The sequence below is a fragment of the Xenopus laevis genome, chromosome 7S (assembly GCF_017654675.1).
Source record: "Xenopus laevis strain J_2021 chromosome 7S, Xenopus_laevis_v10.1, whole genome shotgun sequence".
Classification (NCBI taxonomy): domain Eukaryota; kingdom Metazoa; phylum Chordata; class Amphibia; order Anura; family Pipidae; genus Xenopus; species Xenopus laevis.
Window position 1 is genome coordinate 12,273,105 of NC_054384.1, and position 13,718 is coordinate 12,286,822.

The following is a 13,718-nucleotide window of genomic DNA, read 5'->3' on the forward strand; positions in this document are numbered from 1 at the left end:
AAAGATTATTTAAGTATGTTTATTTAGTAGAGTTCACTCATTACTATAGTTTACCTCTTCCACATCCTCATCGGGAGTGCACGGCGTCCGATCTGTTCTGTCTGTTTGGTAGGAGATTGAAGAACCGTCTGAATCTAGTGAAGCTTCCTCGTCATATCCAAAAAAGGTCTCCACGACTGGCTGTAGGGAAAAAATCAGAGCTTACAGTTAATACAGCTTCTTTGAAAAGATGAATTGGATATGCCTTACAACATAAAGCCCCTCAAAACATTACAGGTCCATCAAATAAGCCACTTTATTGGATAAATCTGAATCGAATGTACAGAGTTAAAATATTATACTCATAATCGTTCGACCAAACTTCTTTCAATAACATCTCTAAGTGGGTGAAATCTAGATCCATTGCTCATCCCCAGACCTTCCTCTCAGGCTCTTTCTCTGGTTAGTGGCTGTTCTTAATGTTCCGACTTTTTTTTAATTTAACTGAATCTAATTTGCTATTTCCCCTGTCCTACTGTTCCATGTTCTCATTTATTCTCAATTAAGGATGCACTGTATGCATAATTTTTGGATTCCTCCAAGTTCTTTGCAAGCTCTTTCTCTCTGAAGGCCTTCAAACAATTCTCGAATTATAACCCAGCTATCCAAAGGGCTACTTTGAAACTGCAAGCACTCATGCAAGCTTGATTATATCCATATAAAAATCCATATACACTTCATAGTGAAATGCTTCTAAATACTATAGGTGGGTTGGGTATTTAAGTGCTAGTCAAGATACAGTTGTCAAGCCAGTGCCTATTCTGTTCCCTTCTCTTCTGCCCCTATATCAGATTTAGTTTTTATTTAAAAAATACTATGCTTTAAGATTTCTCATTATGTATGGTTACTTTTTCGTTGCATTTTGTGGCAGAGAGAGTGATAACACTGAATGTTTTTTATTAAAAAAATACTATATTAAGCAACCATTGTGCTTTACATGATTATGCACTAGGAATCACTTTTGAATGCACCTGCAAGTGCAGGTGATTGAAAATGAAGTGCAATGGAGAACACATAGTGATGCAAGTCATAATGGAGTAAACATGCCTCTTCAAATGAATAGTGAGCAACTGGTCCAGGTAGTTACCACCACCTTGGCTCTGGCTGTAGCTCCAGGGTTCCCACAGAGGGTTGCATCAATAGGTGCCCCCAACTTGTGGCCAGTGGACAGAGGTGGACTGGAGTACCAGTTTCCCACTGGATACCCTATTCAGGGGTCCACCTCCCAGCCACTTACTTACTCATATATGTCAAAAACATGAGCCCAACTGTCCATCTTGACACATCAGGTGCAATTCTGGTGGTTGCAACCTGGAGCATATCTGCAATTCAGGAATTATAGGAAAAACACAGCATAATGGTAAAAAAGCATACCAATTTGCATCCAACTTTGCAGACTGCACTTATGTTCATAAATGTTTCCTACTGAGTTTTGATAACATGCATACTGTGTACACGTTATATTAACAAGGGTTAGTAAATAGGGATGTAGCGAACTGCCGATTTGGTGTTCACGAACGCCGTTCGCGAACACCGGCAAAAAATGCGAACGTTCGCGAACAGTTCGCGAACTTCGTACACCCGCTAAAATCGTTCGATTCGAACGATCGAAGGATTTTAATCGTTCAATCGAACGATTTTCATTCGAATCGAACGATCGAAGCATTCGATCGAATGCTTTTCATTCGATCGAATGCTTACAATCGTTCGAACGAATGGAAATCGTTCGATTTTTAGCGGTCGAAGGAATTCGAATGGTCGAATGGTCGAACGATTTGTATTCGAATCGAACGTGAACTCAAAATGCGAACGTCGCGCGACGTTCGCGAACATTCGGCGGACGCGAACGGTCGAAGTTCGCGCGAACAAGTTCGCCGGCGAACAGTTCGCTACATCCCTATTAGTAAAAGACATAATGCCCTCATGATCAAATATTCCCCCTAGAAGGTACAGATTACAGTACACACAAAAGACAATTTATTATAATTTCCAAAGACCAGGAAAATCAAACGTTGCATCAGTGTGTTTCATTGCACCCTCTTGATTTGACCCAGAAATAGAACAACACTTTTGAGAGTGATTGTTCTGATCACAAATTGCAGACAATTAGAGAATGGAAGGAACAGTACCTTGGGGAGTTTTGCCATTTTCTTTCTTTGCTTTCTAAACTTTAAAAGCTTTTCACGGTCCTGGAGAAAGCAGAATATCTTATTTTTAACAGAGACCGGTACAATTCCCTGTGATATTGCCCAATGTCGCAGCAAAACCTTACACTACTTACCAAGACGCTCTTCACATAGCCGGCAGTTTCCAGAGTCTGGTAAAATAAATCACATAAGCATTCATTAATTAAAGTGATTTGCTGCTGCATAATTATTCCCAGAGAAGAGAAAACAGTACAACCATTCTGAAATGGATGTCTAGTTAAATTTATGGGCAATCAGTGTTAACTGGAACTGTTTCTATATCTAAATATCATCAATATAACTAGTGGCATAAAAACAGTTCATCAGCGACTTTTTCACCAGTGTGTCAAGGAGCTTCATGTTCATACGTCTGTTGCGACCTAAAACTTACAGTATATCACCTGCTTACAGCACATTTGCAATGCATGAATAATCTATATTGACAATCACCCCTTCTATAAAGAGGCCACCCCATTCAGACTAGAGGAATAGAACTTTCATTTGAAACAGTATAGGTGTTATGATAGGTATCCCAAACCCAGAACAATCCCCAAGGTCCCGGTCACGGCTCAATCTTCTGCCTATAACAACCACCTTTTGCTCCGGGAGGAGCCCTCCACTACTCGGGTGCCACCAGGTCTTAACGTGACAGGACCAGAGAGAAAGTTCTGGGCAGGCAAGGGAACCAGATGTAGTACTGAAATGGAGAACAAGGAGCATGGTTGTGGGACAGGCCATGTCAATACCAAACATGAGCAGCAGTACAGAATTAAGAGACGACAGGATAGTTGAGGTCACAGGCCGAGTTCAAACTCAACAATATCGCAGTACAAAGCAGGGGAGTCAATTTAGAGGCAACGGTCAGGATAGGCAGTGGACTAGACAGGGTCAGGGACAGGCAGGTAAAGAACAGTTTAGGAACACTCAGAATCTCACCCAGGAACTAACGAATTAGACCTACGCTGGGCAGTGCACAAAAGGTGCCTGCGCCTTTAAATATTAAAATTTCGCGGCAGGGTGCAATGATGTTATACACAGTCATTATTTCAGAATGTGCATCGGCGTGCAGGAGGGAGGACGAGGCGGGCATCCTTGCCGTGGGTGCAAAGGATGTCCCAGTCGCTCCCCCACTAGATCCCCAGGGGAAGTCCTCACAATAGGTAGTTCTTTACAGTAAGGACAGTGAGGATGTGGAATGCACTGCCGGATGATGTTGTGATGCTGATTCTGTTAATGCCTGTAAGAGGGGTTTGGGTGATTTCTTGGACAAGCAGAATATCCAAGGCTACTGTGATACTAAACTCTATAGTTAGTGTTTGAGTATATATAGTTTATGTGAGTGTATGGAGGGGTCACTGTGTATGTATGGATGCTGGGTTTTATTTGGAGGGTTTTAACTTGATGGACTTTGGTCTTTTTTCAACCCTTTCTAACAATGTAATCCCAAACATAACATGGAAAATACTGGCATTGCCATTTTGCAGTCCTAAATCCTAATGGTTAGGACAAAAAGATTCTGAAGCACTGAGCAATATAGAGGGCCCTAAAGTTATTTTGCTTTGGAGCATGGCAGCTTCTTCATATGCCTCTGCTATTGAGTCAACTGATGTTGGTATTGGACAACTGACTCTCTCTCTCATCTGATATCTGTTTTGCACTTAAATATTGTTTAAGCTTTACCTTACAAAGTTCATCAATGAAGAGTTGCTGTTCATTCAACTGCAGCTTCAAAAAGTCAACTTCTCTCTCTTCTCTACTTTGGTCTAGATCATTCAAGGAGCTCGGCCTCCTTATAATACCAGCTTTTTGTCTCTGCATGAATAGAAAAATAAGATTTAAAAAAAAAAACAATTTGGACCTTTAAAACTAGAACCCCTTTCTCACACAAAGGCCCCTATGGATTAAAACTATAATACAAACCATTTCTATGTTTTCTTGTGTTAAAAACTTCAGCTTGTTCTCCATTCTCCGCAACGAATGGGACATTTCTTCATTTTTACGGCTAAGTCGCTTGTTTTTGTCCAGAATGGGTTTATATTGACTTTCTGCATCTCTTAGACGTTTTAACTTGATTTGAAAAAATAAAGTTAAGAGAATACGGGTTATGTTACAATTTTTTGTTTTTGTATAATTCTGCCTCAAGTAAGTAAACAAGAAACAGCCCAGAAGATGAATAGGGATTAATAAGGCATTTTCCTTATGGTGAGGACAATTTCCACATAGTTCTGGGCCAGATTCATACAAAAATGTCATGGGAACTCTTGAAAAGCACAGTAAGCCCATGACTTACACCCAAAGGTACAACTCTTTGTGCTCCAGTAATGGAAGGCAAGGGGCATCACCTTCCTATGTATAGAGTGCTGCCTACCCTTGGATGACAGATAGCTTGTCCTATTCAGTGCAACATGGCCTGTATTTACCTAAGGCAGGAATTAAGTACAGGACTGCCTTGTGCCTGCCAGTGCCGCCCTCCGAACCTTGCAGGGTGCAAAGTGCAGAAAATATAGTGGGTGCAAAAGCTTAATGAATGGGTCCCGGTGGTAGAATTTTGCACCCCTTAGAAATTTGTAAACTAGGCCTTTGTCCTCATATCTCACTTGCCTCATCTGCTTCCCTCAAAACGAATAAAAAACTTTATTAAAGAAAAAGTATAGATCAAATTCACCCCATAGCATACCTCTTTGGTGGATAATGTCATAAGGATAGCTCTATGATCCTTAAAACTTGCCTTCTTTCTGTAATTCTGTAATTTTTTCCCCTCTGGTCAGTTATGTTCCATCATAACAAATAAAATATCCCCTGCTGCTTGTAATTTGAATATTACAAGTCACATTGGTTCTTTGCATATAAACGTGCTGTGCTTCCCTATCCAGCTTCTCGCATCTTTAATTACAGTTGTTAACTTGCATTATCCAATTTATAAACAATGGGGGGAATTTTGTTCTAGGGAAGAGATATCTGCCGTCTGAACCATTTTCAATAACATATACTCAAACTTCTAAAAAGGTTTGGGAATGCCTAATTACTGTATTTGCAAAAGGGGTTCTGTTGCATTTTGCTGCCAATGAAGAATTCTTTGGTCAAGGCAAGCATTACCCATATTTAAATTCATGTAAAAATTTCATCCAACAACTTCTTATTTAAGGAAAAACAATCAGAACTCAATGTATAAATAGTATAATTTCGGTTTAACAAACAGTTATATAGACCTGCTACTGTTCAAGCAGAAGTATTTGCGACTCACAGGCAACCCCTAAATATTTACAGTGCTTATGCAAGGCTTGCCTGCTACCTAGCAATTTACCCCAAACGGATATACAATATTTACCCTTACCAATGCATTAGACTTACTAGCTCATTTCTCTCTTCTGACAGTAACGCATTCCGGTCTTCCAGTTTCCGGATAATTGCACTTAATTCAGCAATTTTTAGTTGAAACCGACGAACATCCTTTTCATCCCACTGCTGTTCCTAAAACAAAGATGGACTGCAAATAACTGCGCATTGGAAGTAAAGCGAAGAGCACACCGAATACGGGCAGGGATTGAAGAATTTACTGTAAATTGCATTTTGGGTTCATTGTTGATTGTACACCTTAAAAATGACAGCAACTAAGGTAAAAGGGAACTATATAATATGAAAGATGCACAAATTGAAATAAACAGTAGATAATAAACAGTAGTCTAAGGATGCCTTACTAATCCAGTAAGAATTTTCATAGGGTAAATGTGGCATTTGACTCCCATAAGATAAGATGCAATAGAAACAAAGGGTCTTAAAATGACCCCTCCCCCCCAAGATGGCCATTTATGACCAATGAAAGGATCCAACAGGATCAATTAAGAGCAACAATTAAGGGACAGGGCACATGCTCAGATTCGGGGAGATTAGTCGCCCAACGACTATTAAAAGCGAATAATCTCCCCAAACTGCATCCTGCCGGATAGAATGTAAATCGCCGTCAGGATGGCACTGGGAGCACTTTATCTTCAGAAGTCGCCTGAAGTTGCCTCTTTCTAGCTGGCTGGAGGCAGTTTGGGGAGATTAGTCGCCCAGAAGAAGTGGAGATTTGTCGCTGGGCGACTAATCTCCACGAATTTGAGCGTGTGCCCCGACCCTAAGGGCTAGTCCACACGAGGAGATTCAGGGAGATTTTGTCGCCTGGCTACTAATTGCCTCGTCTTTTGAGCAACTATCTCCCTGAACTGCCTCAGCGTTTTTCCCCATAGGCTACAATGAAAAGTTGCCTGCGCTAATGCACACACGGCGATGCGTTTTCAATAGTTGCCCAAAGTTGGCTCAGTGAGGCAATTTCAGGGAACTATTGAAAACGCATCGCCGTGTGTGCATTAGCGCAGGCAACTTTTCATTGTAGCCTATGGGGAAAAACGCTGAGGCAGTTCAGGGAGATAGTTGCTCATAAGACGAGGCAATTAGTAGCCAGGCGACAAAATCTCTCCGAATCTCCTCGTGTGGCCTCTAAAGCAACAAAATTGCTTATCCAATTAAGAGCAGCTATAGTCATTACACTAAGAAATAATACTCTGAATATATTGTGAAACCTCTATTTTGCATCCCCCATTTCCCTCATTTTACACTGTTTTTTGTGCGGCCCCACCAATATCTAATGGATATCCCTGATATTACATTTTCCCAGATTTTACATTTTTTTCTGGTCCCCTGAAAAACATAAGCGGGTTCAACTGCATTGCCCCTAAATTGTACAAAGTTTTCCGATTGAATGGATTGTTTGCAACAGTAAATTTAACACAAACGGCAACAAATTCCTTTGACTAGAGACCAAGGAAGCCATTAGATGAACAGTCTTAAAAATCACATTTAGCAACAACTGGTGCAGGAGAGACTTTGGGTTTTACCTATTTATGTACTTCATTTCTATGGAAAGTAGAGACAAATAATCACAATATTAACCCACAAGGGTCAATTTCATTAACGAATTAACGAATGGACAGAAAGAAAATAAAAGATTTACAGAGATATAATTATCCTTATAAAGTAAAAACACGGCATTATGTAAAATTCATTCTGGTTTAAATACAATATGGAATTGCAACAGCGCCATTAAAGGAGAACTAAACCCTAGAAATGAATATATCTAAAAGTGCCATATTTCATATACTGAACTTATTGCACCAGCCTAAAGTTTCAGCTTGTCAATAGCAGCGATGATCCAGGACTTCGAACTTGTCACAGGGGGTCACCATCTTGGAAAGTGTCTGTGACACTCACATGCTCAGTGGGCTCTGATTGGCTGTTGAGAAGCTAAGCTTAGGGCTCGTCACTAATTATCCAGCAGAAAATGAGCTTCCCCTGTAATATAAACTGATGCTACAGGGCTGATTATTAAATTCTGATGCTAATTGCACTGGTTTCTGTGCTGCCATGTAGTAATTATCTGTACGTGCCAGGCACGTACTTACTTCTACCCCTAGTCGATTTGTGATATTGCGTCAATCTCGCATGTGTGAGCAGCTATTCACCATGCGCACGAGTGTTTAATAAATGCTTGCACGAATGCGTGCACCCATACAGCGCCGTGACTGGCCAGGTTGCCTAGGGCGTCTGTCCGGCTTGGCCCGGCTTTGACTTTGCACCGTTTCTTTTTCCTTCTGTTTTGACACGGTGCCCAGACCCTGCAAACATGCATCTTCATAGAGTTCCATTCAAAGAAAAACACATAGATATTTATAAATACCCACAAACAATGGCTTGAAAAAAGCTTTCAGACCCTTCGGCAATTTTCTCATTCTACTGAACACCAAATCCTACACCAAAATTGAGTTCTGCAATATTCCATTTAAACCACTTAAAATATTTACCCTATATTTATAAAACAAAAAAAATAGAAATATGCTCTTGGTGTGCATGTAATGTTTTCTAGAGGCAGCTGTTGCAGCAATAACAGCTTTAATCCATTTGTACTATGCATGCACCAACTTTGGGTAAATTCTTCCAGGTTGATAATCACCGTGACATTCAGATTAGTTGGATGACACCTGGGCATCTTAATTTTCAAATGGAGCCATAGATTCAGAGCTGGATTGAGATCAGGGCTGAGATGGGGCTATTGTAGGATAGTCACCCTTTTCACATTTTTCCTTGAGCCACTCCATTGTTACTTTGACCTTGTGTGTGGGATCATTGTTCTATCAAGACATGAACTTCCCCTAAGATTCAGTGTTTAGCAGCATGAAGATGTTCTCTTGCACTATTTCCCTGTATTTTGCACCACTCATTCATCCTTCTATTTAGCAAGGTGCCCAGACCCTGCTGATGGAAATCAGATGGTAGGTTGTATAACATATATATAATCAGAGAGAACATAGAGTCAGATTTGTTATTGAGCAAATGAGGGTCTGAATACTTTTGCAATGTCTATTGACATTGTGCACAAAACAGAATAGACAAAATGTGTATTTTCAAAGACAATGCTCATAGATCTTGGGATCCCTAAATAAAGATGACAAAAACCAGATTAAAATTCTTACAGGGCTTCCAGAATGATCTGAAGTTTCTCCTGCACCACTTGCAATGGGAAACTCCCGTTTCGGGCTGCTCAGATGGCGGTCAGACTCTTTGAGCTGGACAAGCTGTTGATCTAAGGCCTCCTTTAGGAGTTGAAGTCTTTGAGCATGCCCGGCTTGCACCCCTAACTCTTTTTCCAGCAAGTAAACTGTTCTGTCTTTTAATTTAAGTTCATCCATCTACAAGGAGAACAGAACAACAAAGTCACTGAAATGACAAAACTTGTGGTAATAACGCGCTCAACTCAACTGGTTTAGCAGTATGATATTTGGTTTTATAAGCAAAATGTATGTTTATAGCATGTTCCATTTATATTTGCATTGGACAGTGAGGAGGTAGGGAGCTTGTTGTCAAGATCAAAGTTCAAGATCCTTCCCAAACTTTTAGCAGTTGTGCAGGGGTGGGGGGGTTAGGAAGTTCAAAGAACAGCCAATTGATAAAGGGTATGGAAGGTCTCAGTTATGAGAAAAGGCTGGTCAATTTGAGGTTATTGACACTGGAGAAGGACAGTCTAAGGGGTGATATGAAAACTTTCTATAAATCTATAAGGGACCTTTTTATTCTTCATTTACCAGTAGGTCCTTCCAGCAGATACAAGGGCATCCAGAAGATAATATAAAGAGATGTTATTGAGACATAATATCAAGAGAGGGCTAGATGCTAGTGAGAATATACAGAATTACTGAAATTAACAGGTCAGATTGCCCCATTGGAGACAGCAAGGAATTTCCCCTCCATATAGAGTTAGATAGTGAAGTTGGGTTGAAAAAAGACCAAAGTCCATTGAGTTCAACCCCTCCAAATCAAACACAATGCCCATCCAAACGCACTCACGCCTACCACTCCCTCACAAGATCATAACATCATCTGACAGGGCATTCCCCCGGCCTCACTGTGAAGAACCACCTACACTGCTATCTATTAACTATACTTATTTTTTCGTTATATGTTCTTGTGATGGGAATTGTAGGGATTGACTTTGTTTCCTAGCTGAGAACACATAAACAACTATATGAAATAAATGTTTTAACATCCAAACTGGAGAACGATGAGGGACTAACTATCAGTTTGAATTTTATCACATTAATAATTTATTAAGTATCCAAAAAATGCATAAAAGTGGATCAGCATTTCAATTCATCAGAATTTATTTGATTCTTTGAGCAGCCGGACATCATTCTGTTCTACTGTATGAGGCAGCATTTGAGTTCTACCACCCCACCTTATTGTTTTAATGTTATGTAATTTAATGGGGGAGAGAGGGACTTAGAAAATTAGGGATTTAGAAAACATTTAGAAAATCAGGTTTCTTCCAAGAGAAACAGAACTGATAAATTGATCCACTTGTAGCTGTTATGGAGTGAACATTTATGGACTCCATTGACTGGACTTGAGGAAGAGGCTACAATATGTACATTTTTACTACTTACAATGACAATTTATAACACATTTACTGAGTTACTGGGGCTTGGCTGACAGATAACAGCTTCATTGGGAGTTGATATTATGATCGTTGCCTTGATTGGCAAATTTAGCGACAAGCAAAAATTGAGAGTTCACTTGTGTAATTAACAAGTTTCTTGGATAAAGAGACGTTTTTCTTTACCCAGTTAGACTTAAATGCTTAGCAAATGTTAAAGGGTGCAGATTTTCTATCCATTAATGTTAATGAGACAATGGCAGGGTCCGACTGGGCCGGTGGGATACAGAGAAAAAACCCCCACAAGAGCCTGGGGCCCACCAGCCCAGATCCGCATCCTGAGCTGGGAGGCCCACGTGGGGTGGGGGTTGCAGTCGGAAAGGGGGCCCTGCAAAAGAAGCCCGGTGGGCCCCGGGACCCCCAGTCCAGCCCTGGACCATAGGGTAATTATGGGAAATTGAAGACTACCAGCTGAAAAGCATCCTGTGTGCCATGAGCCAGTGGCCACTGTCAGCTGTTATTGGAACACAATATCCTCTAAAACCATTATGGAACTTACATCCAAACCAATATTGGATTCAACCACTTAGTATTATACTGTATACTAGTATACAGAATAATTTGCTAAATAAGAGTTACTAATTGGTAATGATATATACCCAATAGAGAATATTAAAAAATATATAAATATAAATAAAATAAATATAAATAAAAAAATAAATAAATAAAAAAAGAGCCAGATTATGATAAAATGGTGCCATATGCAGAAGTCTACGGTGGCAACAGCTATACTTGGGCTGTAAATATTTGTGTCCATGCTATAGTATGACAAAAACTATGATATATTTATATATTTTTTAAGTAAAATACAGATCTGATGCCTTAAAGTGCATTTGATTGATTAGCTATTGATATCATTAAGGATTAATCTTGCCCTGTGGCACAGTACAGGCCTTGCAGAGATGGCACATAACGGAGACAAAATATACGAGCTAGGCTTAATTCAATCTGCTTCCCATGCACATTAACTATGTTTAGCAGCCGTGCACAAATCAGTGAAATGGAAAAATGGAAAGACAGAGGCAGTTATGCCAAGAAAGCCATTTCTAATGTAAAAGAAACCACATCCGTTATAAATAAAAAGAATATTATCAATAACTTCAGGGCCAGACTGTTTAGGAAGAAGCATGCCAGTGCATTACAGTAAAAGCTGACATTTATATACCAGATAAAATTTAATGCTGCAAATGAAGGTGCATGGATAGTTTTGCCAGGCACATTCCAGGAACCATTTCGATTTCTACATAATCCTGGAACAGCAGTGGCATTGCCCTTATGTATTAGTGATAAATGTAAGAGCTAGTGTGAGAACTAGGCAGTGCCAGACTTGCTCCATAGTTATTACTACCAGGAACAGCAAAAGGGGGGACCTGAAGCTAATATTGAGAGGGCTGTGTTTATATATACTGTAGATACCCACGGGTCCTTGCCTAGGCTGGCAGTTTAGGATGAAGGCCCTTGGGTGCCAATATAATAGTTTTTATTTTATTTAAGAAGAAAAAATCTCCCCAGCTGCTGGAGACTTTCTGTGTAAGCTTAGTAGTGGAGCTGGGGGGTGAGGGGTTACCAGGTGCCTTTTTGGCAGATGTGACATCACGTATAAAGGAAGTGACGTCTGTGTATGTGACATCACTTCAGCAAGTTGGGAAGGAGCACTTAAGCACTTAAGCCTATGAGTAAGTGCCCCAATAGGCACCAAACGCTTTAGGTTTTCATGTCCTAATAAATTTTATATTTTTTAATATAATTGCTTCTTTATTATTGGAGGTCCTCACATCTTTTTTGGATATAGTGAGGAGCACCTAGGTCCTAAATACAGCACTGAACATTGCATTACAGTTTAGCGCTCCTGTTCCCACTGCTCTTTGCGACCCCAGATATTCTCCCTCAGTCTGGACAAGATTATACAAATGACACATTATTGCTCAGTTGGGGTCGGGGACCACTTCCCCTATTTCATACCCCTCTTTCCTTCTCCTATTCCCCTCATTGTTGGCACTACAACATAGGTCCCAGCCAATGTATTTTGCACAAGTGGTTAGGTTCCCCCCTTCCTTCGTGTCCCCTTGCTGCATCTAATGCATGCAGAGCACATTACTTCAGAAAAATCCATCCAAGATGCTAAATTATGTCCACAATAAAAGAACAGATTAAAAGCTCCACTTGTCCTTGAATGACAATATGCTTCAAAACATTTAATTTGTCATAATAAGTCACATACCTTGTAGTATTTGTAAATTCTTGTGCACTCTACTTAATCGGCACCAACAATTACTCTGTGAATCCTGGGACAATTCTGCATTGTGGGTAATTGTGTACGTGTGTTAGTGAAGAGGCTCTAGTAATTCATTATTATACTTAACTGTATATCACGCTGTAATCTCAGAAGAATGAATATAGTTCTGTTATGGGTTGTTTTCTAAAAACAATTAGGGGTCATTTATCAACACATTTATCAACAGTAACCCAATCAGATTGCTGCGTTCATTGTTCTACTTGCAGCTGGCTTTAAAAAGCTAATCACCGATTCGTTGCTATAGGTAACTGGCCATGGGCAAATTTGCCGAGTTTTTATAAATGAGCCCCAATATGTTGGAGTTGGGTATAGCTAGGGCATACAGTTGTTCTCATTAAAGGATCCTCTTACATTAATTGGAGCACTGGCTATGGTAGACTGGGTAAAGGCTTCACTGAAAAGTAGAAAGGGAAATCATTATGCCCTGGAGGTGCTTCTGGGAACTCAGCTGCCATTACTTGAGAGTTATGTGATTCTCTAATGGATTTATCTTTCATCTGAGCACCTTGCAGGCTGGGGATTGGATATAAAACATATTACAGTGACAAGAGATGAATTGGGGATTTCTTGAATGTGCTATGAACACGATGAATGCCTGAACATTTGCATGTGACTCTTGCTCTAGCTTTAACCCTGTTGATTCCCTTTGTAATGGATCTTAATATTATTCTCACTCATGATTTACATGAAGAACTCACAATCAAAGATATCACATTCACAAAATGAAACACATTTATCATTAGCCATGTTTATTGGGTGGAAAAATTGGCATTGCATTTATCCTACAGTGTTTATGGGGTACCGTATATACTCGAGTATATGCCGAGTTTTTCAGCCCCCAAAATATGCTGAAAAACTCAAGTGCAAAAAAAGTCGCCGGCGTCTAAGAATAGTCGCCGGCGTCTAAGAATAGTCACTGGCGCCTAAGAATAGTCACCGGCGTCCAAGAATAGTCACCGGCATTCAAGAATATTCGCCGGTGTCCAAGAATGGTCGCCGGCATCCAAAAACGAGACGCCGGCACCTCCAATGGGAGCAGAAACCCTAAATTTTTTGATTGAAACTTACCAGAAGCTGCTGCATTTCTCACCCTAGGCTTATACTCGAGTCAATAAGCTTTCCCAGTTTTTGGAGGTAAAATTAGGTACCTCGGCTTATACTTGGGACGGCT

General features: G+C 40.2%; 1 protein-coding gene across 6 annotated transcripts in view; it reads right to left on the bottom strand.

The window, feature by feature from the left end:
- jakmip3.S (Janus kinase and microtubule interacting protein 3 S homeolog) overlaps positions 1-13,718 on the bottom strand; it is a 77,463-nt gene that overhangs the window by 25,588 nt on the left and 38,157 nt on the right. For 3 of the 6 annotated variants that reach the window (XM_041570890.1, XM_041570888.1, XM_041570887.1), the window contains exons 4-9: positions 5,577-5,696; positions 4,146-4,292; positions 3,906-4,037; positions 2,321-2,356; positions 2,169-2,228; positions 55-180 (exon numbers count right to left, since the gene is read on the bottom strand). In XM_041570890.1, coding sequence (XP_041426824.1) covers positions 55-180; positions 2,169-2,228; positions 2,321-2,356; positions 3,906-4,037; positions 4,146-4,292; positions 5,577-5,696 — 621 coding nt within the window. Of the gene's footprint in view, positions 1-54; positions 181-2,168; positions 2,229-2,320; positions 2,357-3,905; positions 4,038-4,145; positions 4,293-5,576; positions 5,697-8,734; positions 8,951-13,718 lie in introns of all 6 variants that reach the window. The other 3 variants (XM_041570891.1, XM_041570889.1, XM_018227370.2) reach the window with 2 other exon arrangements.